Genomic DNA, 21,164 nt, shown 5'->3' on the forward strand with positions numbered 1-21,164 from the left:
AAGTGTCCACAGATGAGCAAGCATGTTGTGACACACCACGTGGAGGATGATGGTCAGACTAGCGCAGATCCAGATACACAATCCAAGATACCAGAGGAGGAAATGTATGGACTGTACTTTCCTAACTAGGAGCAAACTGATAATGATTAACGTGAAATTTAATGTGTTACTGGTATCGATGGAACTGGGCACCGGGGCGAGTCAATCGATAACGAGCCAGAATGCATTCGACAAGCTGTGGGATACTAAGTCTATGAGGCCCAGACTGAGTACAGTCAATGGCAAGTTGCGTACGTACACCAAAGAACTCATAACAGTGATTGGCAGTGCCACAATTAAAGTGTCGTATGACACTGCGGTTCATGAGTTACCGCTATGGATTGTTCCAGGCAATGTCCCAATGCTGTTCGGTAGGAACTGGCTTGAAAAATCAGATGCGACTGGAACAACATCAAGGCATTGTCGTCGGAGGAAGATACATGTGCCCAAGTACTGAGCAAGTTCCCCTCGCTGTTCGAACCGGGCGTCGGCAACTTCACGGGAGCCGAAGTGCAGATCCATGTGGACTCGGATGGAAGACCCGTCCATCATAAAGCTCGGGCAGTTCCGTATATGATGAGGGAGAAGGTCGAAATCGAACTGGGCAGACTCCAGCATAAAGGGATCATTTCACCGGTTGAATTTAATGAATGGGCCAGCCCCATCGTTCCTGTGCTGAAAAGCGATGGCACAGTCAGAATCTGTGGAGACTACAAGGCTACGATCAACAGGGTTTCGAAACAGGATCAGTATCCATTACTGAAGGCTGATGACTTGTTTGCAACATTAGCCAGGGGGAAGTCGTTCACCAAACTGGACTCGACATCAGCCTACATAACACAGGAGCTGGTCAAGATGTTGAAGAGACTTATGTGCATTAACACGCATAAAGGACTGTTTATTTACCACAGGTGCCCTTTTGGAATTTGCTCAGCTGCAGCAATATTCCAGAGGAACATGGAGAGTCTACTGAAGTCCGTTCCCAGAACCGTCGTGTTCCAAGATGACATCCTGGTCGCAGGTCATGAGTCCAAGGAACATTTGAACAACCTGGAAGAGGTTCTACAGCGTCTGGACAGAGTGGGACTCAGACTGAAATGCTCAAAATGCGTCTTCATGGCACCAGATGTCGAATTCCTGGGGAGGAAAATTGTTGCTGACAGCATCAGGCTCACAAACGCGAAAACCAAGGCCATCAAGAATGTACCCAAGCCGCAGAATGTGCTGGAGCTGCGCTCATTTCTGGGTCTACTCAACTACTTCGGTAACTTCCTACCTAAATTGAGCAGCTTATTAGAAACACTGCACACGCTGCTAAGAAAAGGCGACAACTGGGTGTGGGGTGCGTCTCAAGACAGAGCTTTTGAGAAAGCCACTAATATGCTTTGCTCTAACAAGCTGCTGGTACATTATGACCCATGCAAATGTTTAGTGTTGGCCTGTGATGCTTCATCATATGGAATTGGTTGCATACTCCAACAAACTAATGAGTCGGGTAAACTTCAACCAGTCGCGTATGCATCAAAAAGTTTGTCTAAAGCGGAAAGAGCTACAGCATGGTAGAAAAAGAAGCTCTAGCCTGTGTGGATGGGGTTAAAATGATGCATCAGTACCTGTTCGGTCTTCGGTTTGAAGTGGAGACAGATCACAAGCCGCTCATTTCAATGTTCTCTGAAAGCAAAGGTATCAATACAAATGCTTCATCCCATACCCAGAGGTGGACACTGACATTATCCACTTATGATTGTCATTCGCCACAGACCTGGCACCGAGAACTGTGCTGATGCTTTGAGCCATTTGCCGTTGCCCACACTGGAGGTGGAAATGCCACAACCGGCGGACCTATTGTTAGTTATGGATGCTTTTGAGAGTGAAGGAACCCCTGTCACGGCTCAACAATTTAAGACCTGAACCAGCCAGGACCCGATTTAACGGTGGTGAAGAGTTGCATCCTCAAAGGTGATTGATCTTCCATACCCAAGCAAATGTGCAAGGAGACCAAACCTTACACTCGTCGCAAAAATTAACTGTCTATTCAGTCGGATTGTATACTGTGGGGCAATCATTTTGTTATGCCCAAGCAAGGGAGAGAGAGATTTGTACGTGAGCTACATAGCACTCTTCCTGGCATTGTAATGATGAAAGCCATCACCAGGTCTCATGTGTGGTTGCTGGGAATTGAGTCTGAGCTGGAATCATGTGGGCATCAGTGCAACACTTGCATGCAGCTCAGCAAAGCACCAGCAGAATCGCCGCTGAGTCTGTGGTCGTGGCTGTCTAAACCATGGTCCAGGATCCACATAGACTTTGCAGGTCCCTTTCTGGAGAAGATGTTTTTAGTTGTGTTGGATGCATATTCAAAGTGGATAGAATGTATAATCGTGTCATCCAACACGTCCACAGTTAGCATTGAGAATCTCTGTCATGTTCGTGCCATATGGTCTGCCTGACATAGTGGTGAGTGACAACGGATTGTGCTTCACCAGTCAGGAGTTTCAAGAGTTCATGAAACTCAATGGTATCAAACATTAAGTTCAGCACCATTCAAACCTGCATCCAATGGGCAAGCAGAACGTGCTGTCCAAATCATAAAGCAGAGTATGAAGCGAATAACCCAAGGGTCACTGCAGACCCACCTGTCATAAATACTGCTTAGTTACAGGACAAGACCACGTGTGCTTACCGGGGTCTCGCCTGCTGAACTAATGATGGAGAAGTCTCAAGACCAAGCTATCTCTGGTACACCCTGATTTGAATAATCATGTTGACTATAGAAGATAAAGTCAGCAAGGGTATCATGATCAGGCAGCTGTGTCACACGATATTTCTGTAAATTATCCTGTATATGTTCTGAATTATGGTCAGGGTCCCAAGTAGATTGCTGGTACTGTCATGGCCAAGGAGTGCAACAGAGTATTTATTGTCAACCTCAAAAATGGGCAAACATGCAGGAAACATATGGATCAGACAAAGCTGCCACACACGGACGAACCGGAACAGTCAGAAGAAGAGACAATCAACGACCAACCAACCTACCCCCAGTCATCAGAGGACTCAAGGGTCATCAGTGAATCTGGACTTTCAATTACTGACATGTTCAATGAAAATGTCAATCCCTGACATGACCATTGCCACTCCCACCAGGTCAGCCACCCAGCCACAATCACAACAGACTCTGAACACTCACCCAAGGCTGGAGTTGAACTGAGATGCTCAACCCGGGAGCGGAAAACACTGGCCCATCTCAATTTGTAAAATACTGTGTTAAGATCTCAGAGGGGGTATTGTCATGTATGTACTTTTGGAATCACTAGTCACTAGATGGTGTCATTGTTGGAGGCCATTGGGCTGCACGCACACGGTGCAGCCTAAGTATAAAAGGCCAGCCATTTTGTACGTTAGGCACTTTGGGCCTTAATAAAGCAGAGCCAAGGTTGTACCTCTTGGAGTTAAAGAGTACTCAGTCTTACAGTTATTGCATACATAACAGTACTCCAGGTGAGGCCTCACCAATACCCTGTACAGTTGTAGCAGGACGTCTCTGCTTTTATACTCTATCCCCCTTGCAATAAAGGCCAACATTCCGTTTGCCTTCCTGACTAATTGCTATACCTGCATACTAACTTTTTTGTGTTTCATGCACAAGGACCCCCAGGTCTCTCTCTGCTGCAGCACTTAACAATTTTTCTCCATTTAAATTATAATTTGCTTTTCTATTATTTCTGCCAAAGTATATAACCTCACATTTTCCCACATTATACTCCATCTGCCAAATTTTAGCCCACTCACTTCGTCTGTCTATATCCCTTTGCAGATGTTTTGTGTCCTCCTCACAATTTGCTTTCCCACCCATCTTTGTATCATCAGCAAACTTGGCTACATTACACTCTGTCCCTTCATCAAAGTCATTGATATAGATTATAAATAGTTGAGGACCCAGCACCGATCCCTGTGGCACCCCACTAGTCACTGTATACCAACCGAAAAAAGACCCATTTATCCTGACTCTGTTTTCTGTTAGTTGGTTAGCCAATCCTCTATCATGCTAATATATTACCCCCAACCCCGTGAGCTTTTATCTGAAGTGGGATATTGTATTCTTCAGGAATTAAGGGGTTAACAATGCAAACTGCACACCAGCTGAGACAGCACATAAACCACAGACAAGCTCTAGTTAAAGTAAATCCCCTGAAATAACATCTGAAGTGTGAGCAAGGGATGTGGTTTGTAAATGGCCAAGAAGCAATAACGGCTTTGGATGTACAAACCACAAGCTTCAAGCGAACTTTGAAGAGATATACTGCCAACCAAAATATGTTGAGTAACTGTATAAAGGTAATGATGAAATGTTGTTCGGAGAGAGAGTGGGGTTGAACTGAGTTGGGAACTCACACTTAGCCACCTCTCCCTTGCAAGTAAAAATAAACAACTCTTTATTACTCTAAAACAGACGTGTGTGCAGGGGCTGTACTGAGGGTGCGCTGCACTGTCGGAGGGGCAGTACTGAGGGAGCGCTGCGCTGTTGGAGGGGTAGTACTGAGGGAGTGTTGTACTGTCGGAGGGGCAGTATTGAGGGAGCGCTGTACTGTCGGAGGGGCAGTACTGAGGGAGCGCTGCACTGTCGGAGGGGTAGTACTGAGGGAGTGTTGTACTGTCGGAGGGGCAGTATTGAGGGAGCGCTGTACTGTCGGAGGGGCAATACTGAGGGAGCGCTGCACTGTCGGAGGGGTAGTACTGAGGGAGTGCTGTACTGTCGGAGGGGCAATACTGAGGGAGCGCTGTACTATTGGAGCGGCAGTACTGAGGGAGCGCTGTACTGTCAGAGGGGCAGTACTGAGGGAGTGCTGTACTTTCGGAGGGGCAGTACTGAGGAAGTGCTTCACTGTCGGAGGGGCAATACTGAGGGAGCGTTATACTGTCGGAGCGGCAGTACTGAGGGAGCGCTGTACTGTCAGAGGGACAGTACTGAGGGAGCGCTGTACTGTCGGAAGGGCAGTACTGAGGGAGCGCTGTACTATTGGAGGTGCCGTCTTTCAGGATGAGACGTTAAACTGAGGCCCCGTCTCCTCTCCCACAAGTGGATGGAAAAGATCCCAAGGCACTACCTTCCTGGTGCCAATATTTATCCCTCAATGTTCATCGCTAAACAGATCATCTGGTCATTTATCACATTGGCCGCCGCGTTTCCTACATTACAACAATGGCTACACTTCAAGAAAAGTACTTCATTGGCTGCAAAGCGCTTTGGGACATCCGGTTGTTGTGAAATGCGCTATAGAAATGCAAGTCTTTCTTTCTGAAGGTGGAATGATCACTGATTATATTTTTTTATTTAAAGAGTAGAGTCAGCTCCTCAAAATGAACAGAACATCAGGAGGAGTCCCTCTATATAACAACAACTTGTATTTATATAGCGCCTTTAATGGAGTGAAACGTCCCAAGGCGCTTCACAGGAGTATTGTGCGATATAAGTTTGACATAAGTAGAAATTCGTGCAGGTGGAGGTAGGTTTTAAGGAGTGTCTTGAAGGAGGAAACAGAGATAGCAAGTTTTAGACAGGGAGTTCCAGAGCTTGGGGCCCAGGCAACACAAGGCTTGGCCACCAATGGTTGAGCGATTAAAATTAGGGATGCTCGGGTGGGCAGAATTAGAGGAGCGCAGACATCTGACAGGCCAGGCAGGGGTGCGTTGAAATAGTCAACTCTAGAGGTAACAAAGGCATGGATGAGGGCTTCAGCAGCAGATGAGCTGAGGCTGGGGCAGAGATGGACAATGTCACGGAGTGGGAAATATGTGATCTGAACACTCCCAATGTGTTATCTCCACGCAGTACAGCACAGGAAGGACTTGATGTCCTAGTGTAAAGTAGCACAGCAGGACAGCAAGTGCTGGGAGTTCACCATCCCAAGGAAACCTCCTCTCTCGGCATGCCAGCTGACGCAACTAATCAGAGTTTCACAACAGTAGGACACAATGTGAGGATGTTGCAATCTGAAGAGATTGTGACTTGTTAAAACTGGAGGCAATGCTCAGTGGGAGGTACTGGCGAGATCCTGTTGGCAGTCATATCCTCAGGTCCACTGTACTGAAGAGCTTCCAACACCACTGAGAAAGTGCAAAGTAAGTTGGCTCATTACATTTTTAAACGTGCAGGTAGTGGCAACCCTTACCCCTGCCATTCACCGTGCTGGCTTCTCCTCGGACCTGCTATACTGGCTTTGAAAGCCCAGGATTGGTTCTCTTTATTGTTCATGATGTGGTCTCATCTCTGGACGCCCCCCCTCCCCCTTTCTCTGTAACCTCCTCCAGCCCCGATAATACTCATTCTCCTGTTCAAATCTCTCCACAGTGCTCGCCTGCTCCCTATCTCTGTAACCTTTGTAACCCTGCAATTCTCAACCTCCTGTTTAAATCACTTCATACGCCCGATCCGCCCCCCCCCCACCCCCCACACTCCCTGTCTCTGTATCCTTCGCCAGCCTGACAATATTCATCCTCCTGTTAAAATCCATCCCTGTCCCTCGCCCCACCCTATCTCTAACATCCTCCAGCCCTGACAATACTCATCCTCCTGTTCAAATCACCCATGACCCTTGCTCCCTCCCTACCTTTGTAACCTCCTCCAACCCCTACAATTCTCATCCTCCTGTCCAAATCCCTCCATGGCCCTCGTCCATTCCCTATCTCTGTAACCTCCTCCAACCCCTACAATTCTCATCTTCCTGTCCAAATCCCTCCATGTCCCTCACCCACTCCCTATCTCTGTAACCTCCTCCAGACCCTACAAGCCTCCGAGATCTCTGTGCTCCTCCAATTGTGGCCTCCTGCACATCCCCCTATTTCCATCGCTCCACCATTGGTGGCTGTGCCTTCAGCTGCCTAGGCCCTAAGCTCTGGAATTTCCTCCCTAAACCTCTACCCTCCCTCTCCTCCTTTAAGGTACTTCTTAAAACCTACCTATTTGACCAAGTCTTTGGTCATCTGTCCTAATATCTCTTTATTTGGCTCAGTGTTAAATTTTCTTTGATAATGGTCCTGTGAAGTGCCTTGGGACAATTTACTACGTTAAAGGCGTTATATAAATGCATTGTTGTTTACGTAATTATTTAAGAAAAAGTAAACAATTACATTTCAATAGCGTCTTGCACGACCTCAGGACGTCCCAAAGCACTTTACAGCCAATGAAGTGCTTTCTGAAGTGTAGTCACTGTTGTAATTTGGGAAACGCGACAGCGAATTTGCACACAGTAAGCTCTCACAAATATCAACGTGATAATGACTAGATAATCTGATTAGTGATGGGGATATTGGCCCCAGGACATTGAGGAGAACTCACCACCCTCCTATTTTTCTTCGAGATAGCGGTTGTGGGATCTTTAATGTGCACTTGAGAGGACAGCCAGGGCTCTCGTTTTACATATTTTACAGGGAGTTGGTGAGGCCACACCTGGAGTACTGCGTACAGTTTTGGTCTCTGTATTTAAGGAAGGATATACTTGGATTGGAGGCATTCAAAGAAGGTTCACAAGGTTGATTCTTGAAATGAAGAATTTGACTTATGAAGAAAGGTTGAGTAGGTTGGGCCTATACACATTGGAGTTTCGAAAATGAGAGGTGAGCTTATCGAAACATATAAGATAATGAAGGGACTCGACAAGGTAGATGCAGAGAGGATGTTTCCACTCATAGGGGAAACTAAAACTAGGGGACAGTCTCAGAATAAGGAGCTGCCCATTTAAAACTGAGATGAGGAAGAATTTCTTCTCTGAGGGTTGCAACTCTATGGAATTTTCTGCCCCAGAGAGCTGTGGCGGCTGGGTGATTGAATATATTTAAGGTGGAGATAGACAGATTTTTGAGCGATAAGGGAGTAAAGAGTTATGAGGAGTGGGCAGGGAAATGGAGCTGGTCCTATGATCAGATAAGTCATGGTGGAGCAAGCTCGAGGGGCCAAATGGCCAACTCATGCTCCTATTTCTTATGTTCTTATGTCTCATTGCGAAAGACGGGAGGTGTATAATGCAGAATTTCAATTTTAAATCACTTACACAATTTGGGCTGCTGCATGTTACAAATGGCCAATCTAAATTGGATAAGTAGCTGAAGGAAATACAATTGCAGAGCAACTGGGAAAGGGCGGGGGAGTGGAACTAGCTGAAGTAGTCAGCAAAGCATGTGGCATCCTGGGCTTCATAAATAGTGGTATTGAGTACAAACGCAGGGAAGTTATGCTGAACCTTTATAATGCTTGGGTTATGCCACAACTAGAATATTGCTTCCTGTTCTGGTCACCACACTTTGAGAGGGTGCAGAGGAGACTCACCATAATAGTTCCAGGGATGAGGAATTTTAGCTACAAGGTTAGGTTGGAGAAGCTGGGTTTGTTCTCCTTGGCGCAAAAGAGATTGAGGGGAAATTTGATAGAGATGCACAAGATTATGACAGGTTTAGATAAGATAGACAAAGAAAAGCTGTTCCCATTAGCTGATGATACAAGGACTAGGAGACGCAGATTTAAGGTTTTGAGCAGGAAATACAGGCGGGATGTGAGAAAGAACGTTTTTACATAGCGAGTGGTATTGACGTGAAACTCGCTGCTGACAAGGGTTGGTGAAAGCGGAGTCGATCAATGATTTCAAAAGGAAATTGGATAGGCACCTGAGGGAAATAAACTTGTTTAGCTACGGGGATAGAAAGGGGGAATGGGACTAACTGGATTGCTCCACAGAGAGCCGGCATGGACTCGATGGGCTAAATGGCCTCCTTCTGTGCTGTAATGACTCTATGACTCCGGGGCAGTAAAGTTTGCATCCAGGAACAGTTTCTGCCTCAGTAAGTAACATTGGGCAGCTGGGCTCTGAGTCTGGGGCGAAGCACTAAGGGAGGCATTATACACCTCTTGGGCGCTGGCATGGGAAAATCCCGAGCTAAAGAGCTGGGCTGGGAGCACTCCAAGAGAAGCCTGGTGGGGGAGGGAGCGGACCTAACAAAACCCCCACAAAGACATTCCCAGAACATTGCCCACGCCACCATGACATAAATCATTAAAAAATGAAAAGAAGAAACAATCACACTTGCTTTAGGAGTCCATTACTTACCTCTCTGCACTCGGTATAGTTGGACCACTCCATTTCTCAGCCGTGCACTGCAGGGCTCACTGCAGGCCATGTGGGTTGGGCTGAACTCAAAATCCGCGCTGGGGCTTTGCTAACTGGTGCAGCTCTTCCGGGCGGTTCTGCTCCGTGCTGCCTCAAAACTGATCCCAAAAACCCCTGCCCAGAAGACCTCATCACCGCCATTGCTGACACTCCGGGGCAAAACACGGAGCGCAGAAGACGCGAAAATCCACCCCCATTACTCTCCGTGCTCTTGCAGAGAGCCGGCACGAGCCCAATGGAACGAATGGCCTCCTTCTGTGTTGTAACCATCCTATGATTCTATTAGAATCACATCTCAGAGATACTGCAGCTCCTTCACTGTAACTTTAGTGAATGTGAACGCATTAATCATTGAGGTAAATAGCGTTCCTGCTGCACTTTTGATGAGGTTATGGGGGTGAGCGGGAATAGCGACCAGGAAACAGCAGGCTCACTCATGTTCATTCTTTATTCATGAATATCTCACTGTGGCTCCATTGATTACGACACAGAAGGAGGCTATTCAGTCCATGGAGCCCGTGCCGGCTCTCTGCAAGAGCACCGCAGCTAGTCCCACTCCCCGCCCTTTCCCTGTAGCCTTGCAACTTTTTTTCCTTCAGGTATTTACCCAACTCCATTTTGAAAGCCGCAATTGAATCTGCCTCCATCACCCTTTCAGGCAATGCATTCCAGATCCTAACTATTCGCTGTGTAAAAATATTTGTCCTCCTGTCCCCTTTGGTGCTTCTGCCAATCACATTAAATCTGTGTCCTCTGGTTCTCGACCCTTCCGCCAATGGGAACAGTTTCTATCTATCTACTCTGTCCAGACCCCTCGTGATTTTGAACACCTCTATCAAATCTCCTCTCAACCTTCTCTTCTCTGAGGAGAACCACTCTAGCTTCTCCAGCCTATCCACATAACTGAAGTCCCTCATCCCTGGGACCATTCTGGTAATCTGTTCTGCACCCTCTCTGAGGCCGTCACATCCTTCATAAATTGCGCTGCCCAGAATTGGACACATTTGAGGCCGAGCAGTGTTTTATAAAGGTTCTTCGTCACTTCCTTGCTTTTGTATTCTACACTGTTTATGAAGCCGATGATACTGTTAGCTTTTTCAACCACTTTCTCAACCTGCCCTGCTACCTTCAACAATTTGTGTACATATATGCCCAGGTCTCTCTGTTCTGCACCCCTTTAGGATTGTACCCTTTAGTCTATATTGCCTCTCCTCGTTCTTCCTACCAAAATTTATCTCTTCACACTATTCTGCGTTAAATTTCATCTGCCACGTGTCCGCCCATTCCACCAGCCTGTCTATGTCTTCTTGAAGTCCATCACTCTCCCCCTCACTGTTCACTATACTTCCAAGTTTAGTGTCATTGAACAATTTGAAATTGTGCCCTATATACCCAAGTCTAAGTCGTCTGGTCTTTTTAGCTCTCTTCCTTTTTATCCCTGGTTTATCCTCTCATTCTCTCTCGCTATCCTTTATCCTCCTAATTCTGTCTGATTCTCTCTTCCTCCACACCCTTGGTCTCCTCTTCTGTGATCTCTTTCCTTTTGTATGCTAGGTTCCCTCACTCCCATTCTCTTTCACCGCCTTGGTTTTCTGTTATTCTCTCTCTTTCCCTCTCCTTAATCCACTGGTTCCCCGCTCCCTTTTCTGTGCCTGCTCTCCATTTTTCATTCCTTCTCTCTCCCTCAGCCTGCCACTGCTTCTCTTTGATACAAAGGAAGATGTTTGTGGTGGTTGGATTTCAATTATCACAGCTCCAGGACATCACTACAGGAGTGCCTCAGGGCAGTGTCCTAGGCCCAACCATCCTCAGCTGCTTCTTCATCAATGATCTTCCCTCCAACATAAGGTCAGAAGTGGGGATGTTTGCTGATGGTTGCACAATGCTCAGCGCTATTCACAACTCCTCAGCTAATGGAGCAGTCCATTTATTTTCTTTCTTTCTTTTTATATAAACTGACTTTATTGCTCATTACAGTAATGAGGACACTTGAAAAGCTCTTGAACAACCTTTTAATGTGTCCCGGGCAAAACTATTGGGGGGAAGAGATGGGAAAGGCTAAAAATTGAAGTTCCTTGTGTTTCCAGATCAGAGTGTCATCCACTGTCGGTCCTGGGGACTGCAAGGGCATAAATCTGAAGCTGAGACAGGTTCACCTCTGGATCCCTGGAGTGAACCTGCCTGGACACTAGAGCAGATAATGCAAGGCCAGCAGGAGAAGCAGTCTTCCTCTAGCTCCGACCACAAGGAGGAGGTCAAGAGTCTCACAACCCGCCACCAGTTTTGCGGCTATGAAATGAGGATCACCCGAGACTGGAGCAGATGCCTTGGGATATCAGCGGTTATCTGGCAACCGGTAAGTCCAGTGTTTGAGAATTGAAGGAGCAAAAGCAAAATCCAGAGCCTCTGCCCTCTACTGCAAACACCTCGAGTTACGGCCCTTGCCCCCATATCCCAAGCTGCTGAAGCTTTTTGGTGCGGTGGGTTTGCTAACTTCTACCTCCGTAACATCGCTCGTCTCCGCCCCTGCCTCAGCTCATCTGCTGCTGATGCCCTTATCCATGCCTTTGTTACCTCTAGACGCAACTATTCCAACGCATTACATAGAAACATAGAAAATAGGTGCAGGAGTAGGCCATTCAGCCCTTCTAGCCTGCACCGCCATTCAATGAGTTCATGGCTGAACAGGCAACTTCAGTACCCCCTTCTTGATTTCTCGCCATACCCCTTGATCCCCCAAGTAGTAAGGACTTCATCGAACTCCCTTTTGAATATATTTAGTGAATTGGCCTCAACTACTTTCTGTGGTAGAGAATTCCACAGGTTCACCACTCTCTGGGTGAAGAAGTTTCTCCTCATCTCGATCCTAAATGGCTTACCCCTTATCCTTAGACTGTGACCCCTGGTTCTGGACTTCCCCAACATTGGGAACATTCTTCCTGCATCTAACCTGTCTTAAACCCGTCAGAATTTTAAACGTTTCTATGAGGTCCCCTCTCATTCTTCTGAACTCAGTGAATACAAGCCCAGTTGATCCAGTCTTTCTTGATAAGTCAGTCCCACCATCCCGGGAATCAGTCTGGTGAATCTTCGCTGCACTCCCTCAATAGCAAGAATGTCCTTCCTCAAGTTAGGAGACCAAAACTGTACACAATACTCCAGGTGTGGCCTCACCAAGGCCCTGTACAACTGTAGCAACACCTCCCTGCCCCTGTGCTCAAATCCCCTCGCTATGAAGGCCAACATGCCATTTGCTTCCTTAACCGCCTGCTGTACCTGCATGCCAACCTTCAATGACTGATGTACCATGACACCCAGGTCTCGTTACACCTCCCCTTTTCCTAATCTGTCACCATTCAGATAATAGTCTGTCTCTCTGTTTTTACTTCCAAAGTGGATAACCTCTCATTTATCCACATTATACTTCATCTGCCATGCATTTGCCCACTCACCTAACCTATCCAAGTCACTCTGCAGCCTCATAGCATCCTCCTCGCAGCTCACACTGCCACCCAACTTAGTGTCATCCGCAAATTTGGAGATACTACATTTAATCCCCTCATCTAAATCACTAATGTACAATGTAAACAGCTGGGGCCCCAGCACAGAACCTTGCGGTACCCCACTAGTCACTGCCTGCCATTCTGAAAAGTCCCCATTTACTCCTACTCTTTGCTTCCTGTCTGACAACCAGTTCTCAATCCATATCAGCACACTACCCCCAATCCCATGTGCTTTAACTTTGCACATTAATCTCTTGTGTGGGACCTTGTCGAAAGCCTTCTGAAAGTCCAAATATACCACATCAACTGGTTCTCCCTTGTCCACTTTACTGGAAACATCCTCAAAAAATTCCAGAAGGTTTGTCAAGCATGATTTTCCTTTCACAAATCCATGCTGACTTGGACCTATCATGTCATCCCACATTCTACCCTACATAAACTTGAGGTCATCCAAAAATCTGCTGCCCCTTTCCTAACTCGCACCAAGTCCCGCGCACTCATCACCCCTGTGCCCGCTGACCTACTGGCTTCCTGTTAAGCAATGCCTTGATTTCAAAATTCTCATCCTTGTTTTCAAAAACCTCCATGCCCTTACCCCTACAATCTCTGTGATCTCCTCCAGCCCCACAATCCCAGAGATGTCTGCGCTCCTCTAATCCAGCCCTCCTGAGCATCGCTCATTATAATTGCTCAACCATTGGGGCCGTGCCTTCTGTTGCCTAGGCCACAAGCACTGGAACTTCCTGCCTAAACCTTGCCGCCTCTCTACTTCTCTTTCCTCTTTCAACATGCTCCTTAAAACCTACCTCTTGGACCAAATTTTTGGTCACCTGCGATAATTTTGCGGCTCGGTGTCAAATTTTTATTGCATGATACTCCTGTGAAGCGCCTTGGGTCGTTTCTCTACTTTAAAGGTGCTATCTAAATAAAAGCTGTTGTTGTTGCTGTTGTTGTTGGATGTACATCAGAACATCAAGATTGCTAGATGGGGAAAAACCCAGGTCCATCCTCTTCACCTTCTACCATCCCGTCAGTCACCTGATATTGTAATACTGGTTCTGTTACATTATCTTAGGAATCTCCATCCATTAGACTGCAGCAGGCGCAGGCATGAGGTGCAGAATCCCCAATGGTGGAGAGCTTTGGGAACCATAAGCCCAAAGTTATGAAGAGGACACAAAGAATCTACACATGGATATATATGGGACTGCAGCAGTTCAAGAAGGCGGCTTAGCACCACCTTCTCCAGGGCAATTAGAGATGGGTGATAAATGCCTTGCCAGTGACGCCCACTTCCCTGGAACGAATAAAAGAAAGAGAGAAACACGGATAGGACGGAGAGAGAGACAGGGGTCACAGAGAGAGAGAAAGACACAAAGGGTCAGAGAGGGAGAGAGAGAGGGACAACAACATTAACTTGTATTTATATAGCACCTTTAAGTTAGCAAAACATCCCAAGGCGCTTCACAGGAGAATTATCAAACAAAATTTGACACAGCATCACATAAGGAGCTATTAAGACAGATGACAAAAAGCTTGGTCAAAGAGGTCGGTTTTAACAGGGGTCTTAAAGAAGGAATGGAAGGAGCAGAGAGGGTTGGGGAGGGAATTCCAGAGCTTAGGACCCTAGGCAGCTGAAGGCACGGCTGCCAATGGTGGTGCGATGGAAATTCAGGATGCTCAAGACCACAGAAGTGGAGGAGCACAGATATAACTTCCCTGGCATGGTGCACAGATTGGTGAAATCTCTATCTACACTCTGGCACCGTGCCTTAGGTTACTACTCTCAATTGCATCATGTACTGATTCCCCACCCTCTTTAGCACCATGCGTGCTGTATACACAATCCTTGGCACCATGTATTGAGATTACATCCTTCCTGACATCACGTTCCAATTTTTTAAATCCTACTTGGAGCCAAATATTGGATTTATATCCACATGGAACTATTTACTGGAGTTGACCCCTTCCCTTGCAGCATGTACTGTATTGCAGAAATGTTTCTAATGAGACATTTCTAATGTTAATTCAACATGTTATTTACATAAGAACATAAGAATTAGGAACAGGAGGAGGCCATTTGGCCCATCGAGCCAGCTCCACCCTCAATAACATCATGGGTGTATGTTCTACCTCAACTCCATTTTCCTGCACTATCCCCATATCCCTTTATTTCCTTAATATCCAAATATTTATTGACCTCTGTCTTGAATATACCCAACGACTGAGCTCTCTGGAGTGGAGAATTCCAAAGATTCACAATCCTCTGAATGAAGAAGTTCCTCCTCATCTCAGTCCTACATGGCCAAGCCCTTATTCTGAGACTGTGACTCCTGGTTCTAGACTCCCCAGCCACAGGAAACATCCTCCCTGCAGCCACCCTGTCAAGCCCTGTAAGAATTCTGTATGTTTCAATGAGATCACCTCTCATTCTTCTAAACTCTAGAGAATATAGGCCCATTCTAGACAATCGCTCCTCATAGGAAAATCTCCCATCCCAGGAATCAGTCTGGTGAACCTTAGTTGCATTCCCTCAATGCCAAGTATATCTTTCCTTAGGTAAGGAGACCAAAACTGTACACAATACTCCAGGTGCGGTTTCATCAGGGCCCTATATAATTGCAGTAAAGCGTCTTTACTCTTACACTCAAATCCTCTTGTAATAAAGGTCAACATACCATTTGCTTTCTTAATTTCAGGGCATTGTTCTCTGCCAGTACTTTGAGATGGAGCAGCTGAACTTTTCTGGGAAGAAGGTGATTGAATTGGGCTCAGGCACTGGGATCGTTGGGATCCTTGCCACCTTGCTGGGTGAGTGAAAGACTCCAAGCGATAGCCCATTGTAAGTACCATGGTAGAAACTGACACAAGTTCAACACAGATAAATGTGAAGTAGCACATTTTGGTGGGAAGAATAGTGAGGTCACTTTCAATTAGGGAGGGCGAACGAGGAAGGGGAATGCACAATAAATGGTCGGACACTGTGAAGTGTAGAGGAACAAAGGGATCATGGATGCAGTTCCACAGATCCCTGAAGGTAGCAGGACAGGTAGATAAGGTGGCTAAGATGGCATACGGAATACTTGAACTGTATAAAACACTAGTTAGGCCACAGCTAGAGTACTGCGTGCAGTTCTGGTCACCACGTTACAGGAAGAATGTGATTGCACTGGAGAGGGTACAGAGGAGATTTAGGAGAATGTTGCCGGGAGTGGAGAATCTTAGCTATGAGGACAGATTGGATAGGCTGGGGTTGTTTTCTTTGGAACAGAGGAGACTGGGGGAGACATGATTCAGGTGTATAAAATTTTGAGGGGCCTAGATAGAGTGGATACAAAGGACCTATTTCCCTTAGCACAGAGGTCAACAACAGGGCATAGATTCCATGTAATTTGTAGCAGGTTTAGAGTGGAATTGAGAGGATTTTTTTCACCCAGAATGTGGTGGGAGTCTGAAATTCACTGTCTGAAAGGGTGGTAGAGGCAGAAAACCTTGCCACATTTAAAAAGTACTTCGATGTACACTTTCAGTGCCGTAACCTACAAGGCTATGGATCAAGAGCTGGAAAGTGGGATTCGGCTGTACAGCTGTTTGTCGGCTGGTGTGGACACGATCGGCCGAAATGGTCACATTCAGTGCTGTAAATTTCTATCATTCAGTGATTATTACTTGGAGGGTGCGAGTCTAGGTGGGGCAGAAGAACAAATCTCAGAGTTAAATACACAAATCACTAAACATTGTGACACAGGTTAACAAGGCTGTAAAAAAGCAAACCAAGCACTAGGGTTTATTTCTAGAGGGATAGAATTGAAAAATAGGCAAGTTATGCTAAACCTGTATTGAACCTTGGTGAGACCACACTTGGTGAACTGCATATAGTTCTGGTCGTCATATTATAAAAATGATATAGAGGTGCTGGAGAGGGTGCAAAGATTTACAAGGTTGATATCAGACATGCGAGGGTATACATATCAAGAAAGGATGAACAGGCTTGGTTTCTTTTCACTTGAAAAAAGCATCGGGGTGACCTAAATTGTGAAAGGTTTTGGTAGAGCGGATACAGAGAGAGTGTTTCCATTTGTGGGGAAGAGCATAACTACAGGGCATCAATATAAGATAGTCACCAAGAAATCCAAGAGGGAATTCAGAAGACGTTTCTTTACACAGAGAGTGGTGAGAATGTGGAACTCACTACCACGGGGAGTGGTTGAAGTAGATAGTATAGATCCATTAATGAGGAGGCTGGACAAGTATATGAGGGAGAAGAGAATAGAGGATTATGCTGAGAGAGTTAGATGAGTAGACTAGGCCTATATTCTTTAGAGTTTAGAAGAATGAGAGGTAGAAAAATAGAAGAAACATAGAAATCTACAACACGGACGGAGCCGTGTCAGCTGAAAAATAACCGCATGGCCCTCAATCAGCAGTCCTGAAGGTTACATATAAACCTTTGAACAATGAACAATGGCGCAAAGGTAAAGAGCACCCAGCCCAACCAGTCCGCCCCACACAACTGCAACATCTATTGCACCGAAACACTCTACACTCCACCCCAACTGGAGCCACGTGATCTCCTGGGAGAGGCAAAAAACAGATTAAAACTCAGGCCAACAGAGGGAAAAAAATCTGGGAAAATTCCACTCCAACCCATCCAAGCGATCAAAACTAGTCCAGGAGATCACCCTGGCCATATTCGATTCCCTGCAGTACTTACCATCGTATCGACACCAGCCAACAAGAGGGATCCAGTCTAATCCCACTTACCAGCTCTAGGTCCGTAACCCTGCAAGTTACGGCATTTTACGTGCCCATCCAAGCACCTTTTAAATGTGATGAGGGTTTCTGCACCCCCACACTTCCAGGCAGTGAGTTCCAGACCCCCACAACCCTTTGCGTGAAGAAGCCTCCCCTCAAATCCCCTCTGAACCTTCCAACACCCACCTTAAAACTATGCCCCCTCGTAATTGACCGTTCCACCAAGGGAAATAGGCCCTTGCTATCCACTATATCCAGGCCCTCAAAATTTTGTACACCTCAATGAGGTATCCTCTCAACCTCCTCTGCTCCAATGAGAACAAACCCCGCCTATCCAATCTGTCCCCATAGCTAAGATTCTCCATTCCAGGCATCATCCTAGTAAATCTACTCTGCATCGTCTCTAGTGCAATCACGTCCTTGCTTTTTGCACGCGGTACTCCAGCTGTGGCCTAACCAAAGTATTATACAATTTAAGCATAACCTCCCTGCTCTTATATTCTATGCCCCAGCCAATGAAGGCAAGCATTCCATATGCCTTCTTAACTACCTTATCTACCTGGCCTGCTACATTCAGGGATCTGTAGACAAGCACTCCAAGGTCCCTTTGTTCATCTACACTTTTAAATGGCCTATCGCTTAATGTGTATACCCTTTCCATATTAGCCCTCCCAAAGTGCATTATCTCACACTTCTCAAAATAAAGTTCCATTTGCCACTGCTCTGCCCACCTGACCAGTAGATTGATATCCTCTTGCATTCCATGACTTTCCTCTTCATTATCAACCACACAGCCATTTTAATGTCATCTGAAAACTTCTTAATCATACTCCCTACATTCAAATCTAGATCATTGATGTATACCACAAAAAGCAAGGCACCCAGTACTGAGCCCTGCATAACCCCACTGGTAACATCCTTCCAGTCACAAAAACATCCATCAATGATTTCCTGTGCTTCCTACCTCTAAGCTAATTTTGGATACAACTAGCCACTTTGCCCTGGATCCCATGGGTTTTAACCTTCGTGACCAGTCTACCATGTGGGACCTTATCAAAAGCTTTGCTAAAGTCCATATACACTACATCGTATGCACTACCCTCATTAACCCTCCTGGTTACCTCCTCAAAAAATTCAATCAGGTTAGTCAAACATGATCTTCCCTTAAAAAATCCGTGCTGACTGTCCCTAATTAATCCTTGTCTTTCCAAATGTATATTTATCCTGTCTTTCAGAATGTTTTCCAATAATTTTCCTACCACTGACATTAGGCTGACAGGCCTGTAATTACTTGGCCTATCCCTTTCTCCCTTCTTAAACAAGGGTACTGCATTAGCAGTAGTCTGACTGAAACATATAAAATTCTGACAGGCTTGACAGGGTAGATGCAGGGAGGATGTTTCCCCTGGCTGGAGAGTCTAGTTCCAGGGGTCACAGTCTCAGAATAAGGAGTCGGCCATTTAGGACTGAGACAAGAAGAAACTTCTTAACTCAGAGGGTTGTGAATCTTTGGAATTCTCTACCCCAGAGGGCTGGGGAGTCTCAATCGCTGTGTAAATTCAAGGCTGAGATTGATAGATATTAAAGGAATCAAAGGATATGGGGATATTATGGTTATGCTGATAGATTTAGATGAGGAAAGATGGGAGGAGGCTCGAGTAGAGCATAAACTGCAGCATGGGCTGGTTGGGCCAAATCCCATGTTTCTGCACCGTATATCCTATGTAATCCATTAAGGTGATGGCCAATAAATGCCAGCCCTACCAGCGGCGCCCACATCCCAGGAACGAATAAAAAAAATGATTCTTTCATATTCTTTGGGCAGGTGGCGATGTAACATTGACAGATCAGCTAATCGTTTTGCATCAGATTGAATACAACATCGCCAGCAACATCCCCAGTGACATTATCCAGCGCTCAAAGGTCTCTGCTCTCTCATGGGGTAAGGACCAGGAGCAGTTTCCCACAGACTACGACATCATCTTAGGTTCAGACATCGTCTACCAGCCTCGTGAAGCCCTCTCACTAATCAAAACCCTTCAATACCTGAGCAACCACAAGACAGTCATCTACTTATCTTCCAGGATGTATGAACCCATGGGGGCACTGGAGTTCCACGAGAAACTCATTCCACTGCATTTTAACTCTGAGATTATTCACAGAGTGCCGAAACAAGAAATCAACATTTACAGGATCACCAAAAGAGGCCCTGAAGCTCAATGGGAGGGTGGTGAGAAGAATAATGAGGGGTTATGAAGGGGGTCTAGACAGAGTAGATAGAGAGAAACTATCCCCATTGGTGGAAGGGTCGAGAACCAGAGGACATAGATGGAAGGTGGTTGGCAGAAGAACCAAAGGCAGCACGAGTAAGAACTTTGATTTACGCAGCGAGTTTTTGGGATCTGGAATGCACGGCCTGAAAGGCTGGTGGAGGCAGACTCAATTGTGGCTTTCAAAAGGAAATTGGATGAGTAGCTTAAGGGAACATATTTACAGGGCTATGGGGAAAGGACAGGTGAGTGGGATTAGCTGAAATGCTCTTGCAGCGAGTGGCACGGGCTCGATGGGCCGAATGGCTTCCTTCTGTGCTATAACCATTCTACGATTCTATGATGTTAATAGGGTGGATACAGGTAAAAGTCTCACAATGGAACCAACAACAACAACTTGTATTTATATAGCACCTTTAACATAGTGAAACGTCCCACGGTGCTTCACAGGAGTATTATGAGTTTTTTTTTAAACTGACACCAAGCCACATAAGTAGGAATTAGTGCAGATAACCAGAAGCTCCGTCAAAGAGGTAGGTTTTATGAAGCGTCTTGAAGGAGGAAAGAGAGGTAGAGAGGTGGAAAAGTTTAGGAAGGGAGTTCCAGAGCTTGGGGCCGAGGCAACAGAAGGCTCGCCCACCAATGGTTAAGTGATTACAATCAAGGATGCTCAAGAGGGCAGAATTAGAGGAGCAGAGATATCTCAGGGGGGTTATAGGACTGGAGGAGATTACAGAGATAGAGAGGGGCGAGGGCATGGAGTGATTTGAAAATAAGGATGAGAATTTTGAAATCGATGCATTGCTTAACAGGAAGCCAAAGTAGGTCAGCGAGCACAGGGGTGATGGGTGAGCGGGACTTGGTGTGAGTTAGGACATGGGCAGCCGAGATTTGTATTACATCTAGTTTCCATAGGGTAAAACATGGGACGCCACCCAGCAGTGTGTTGGAATAGTCAAGTCTAAAGTTAACAAAGACATGGATGAGGGCTTCTGCAGTGGATTATTTAAGGCAGGGGTGGAGACAGGCGATGCTACGTAGGTTGAAATAGGTGGTCTTAGTTATGCAGCGGCGATGTGGTCAGTAGCTCATTTCAGGGCAAAATATGACACCAAAGTTGCAAACAATCTGGTTCAGCCTTACACAGAAGTTGGGAGAGGGATGGAGTCAGTGGCTAGGGAATGGAGTTTGTGGCGGGGACCGAAAACTATGAAAAAATACAAGGGGGACAGGGAGATAACATGCCAGAGTCAGAGGACTGAATGATGTCGCAGTACGTTGGAGGAAGGGAGAGACAGTAAGATTCTCAGTTAGCCTTAGCTCTAGCCATAGCTCTGAACCTTATGCAGCGACCATAACCCTATAAATATCACTGCAATCAGACAAGAGTAATGATAACAGGCTGGGTTAGGGTAACAGTTACAGACCAGGTCACAGAG

The 21,164-nt window shown here is 46.1% G+C and overlaps 1 protein-coding gene across 1 annotated transcript; it reads left to right on the forward strand.

Annotated features, from left to right (window-relative positions):
* The first annotated feature begins 996 nt into the window (after nt 1-996).
* On the forward strand, nt 997-19,711 carry LOC139251235 (EEF1A lysine methyltransferase 3-like). The gene is made up of 5 exons (XM_070873208.1): nt 997-1,119; nt 1,231-1,381; nt 11,285-11,553; nt 15,400-15,511; nt 19,281-19,711. The coding sequence occupies exons 1-5, from the start codon at nt 997-999 to the stop codon at nt 19,709-19,711; spliced, it is 1,086 nt and encodes a 361-aa protein (XP_070729309.1).
* The last annotated feature ends 1,453 nt before the right edge of the window (nt 19,712-21,164 follow it).

Source organism: Pristiophorus japonicus, unplaced genomic scaffold, assembly GCF_044704955.1.
Source record: "Pristiophorus japonicus isolate sPriJap1 unplaced genomic scaffold, sPriJap1.hap1 HAP1_SCAFFOLD_425, whole genome shotgun sequence".
Taxonomy (NCBI): Eukaryota; Metazoa; Chordata; class Chondrichthyes; family Pristiophoridae; genus Pristiophorus; species Pristiophorus japonicus.

Bases quoted from the DNA above. Each gene is read 5' to 3' on its own strand.
- LOC139251235 (XM_070873208.1), top strand. From the start codon at position 997: ATGGAGAGTCTACTGAAGTCCGTTCCCAGAACCGTCGTGTTCCAAGAT. The intron at 11,554-15,399 runs GTAAGTCCAGTG...TCTTAATTTCAG, and splicing joins CAGCGGTTATCTGGCAACCG to GGCATTGTTCTCTGCCAGTA. The intron at 15,512-19,280 runs GTGAGTGAAAGA...TTCTTTGGGCAG, and splicing joins GATCCTTGCCACCTTGCTGG to GTGGCGATGTAACATTGACA.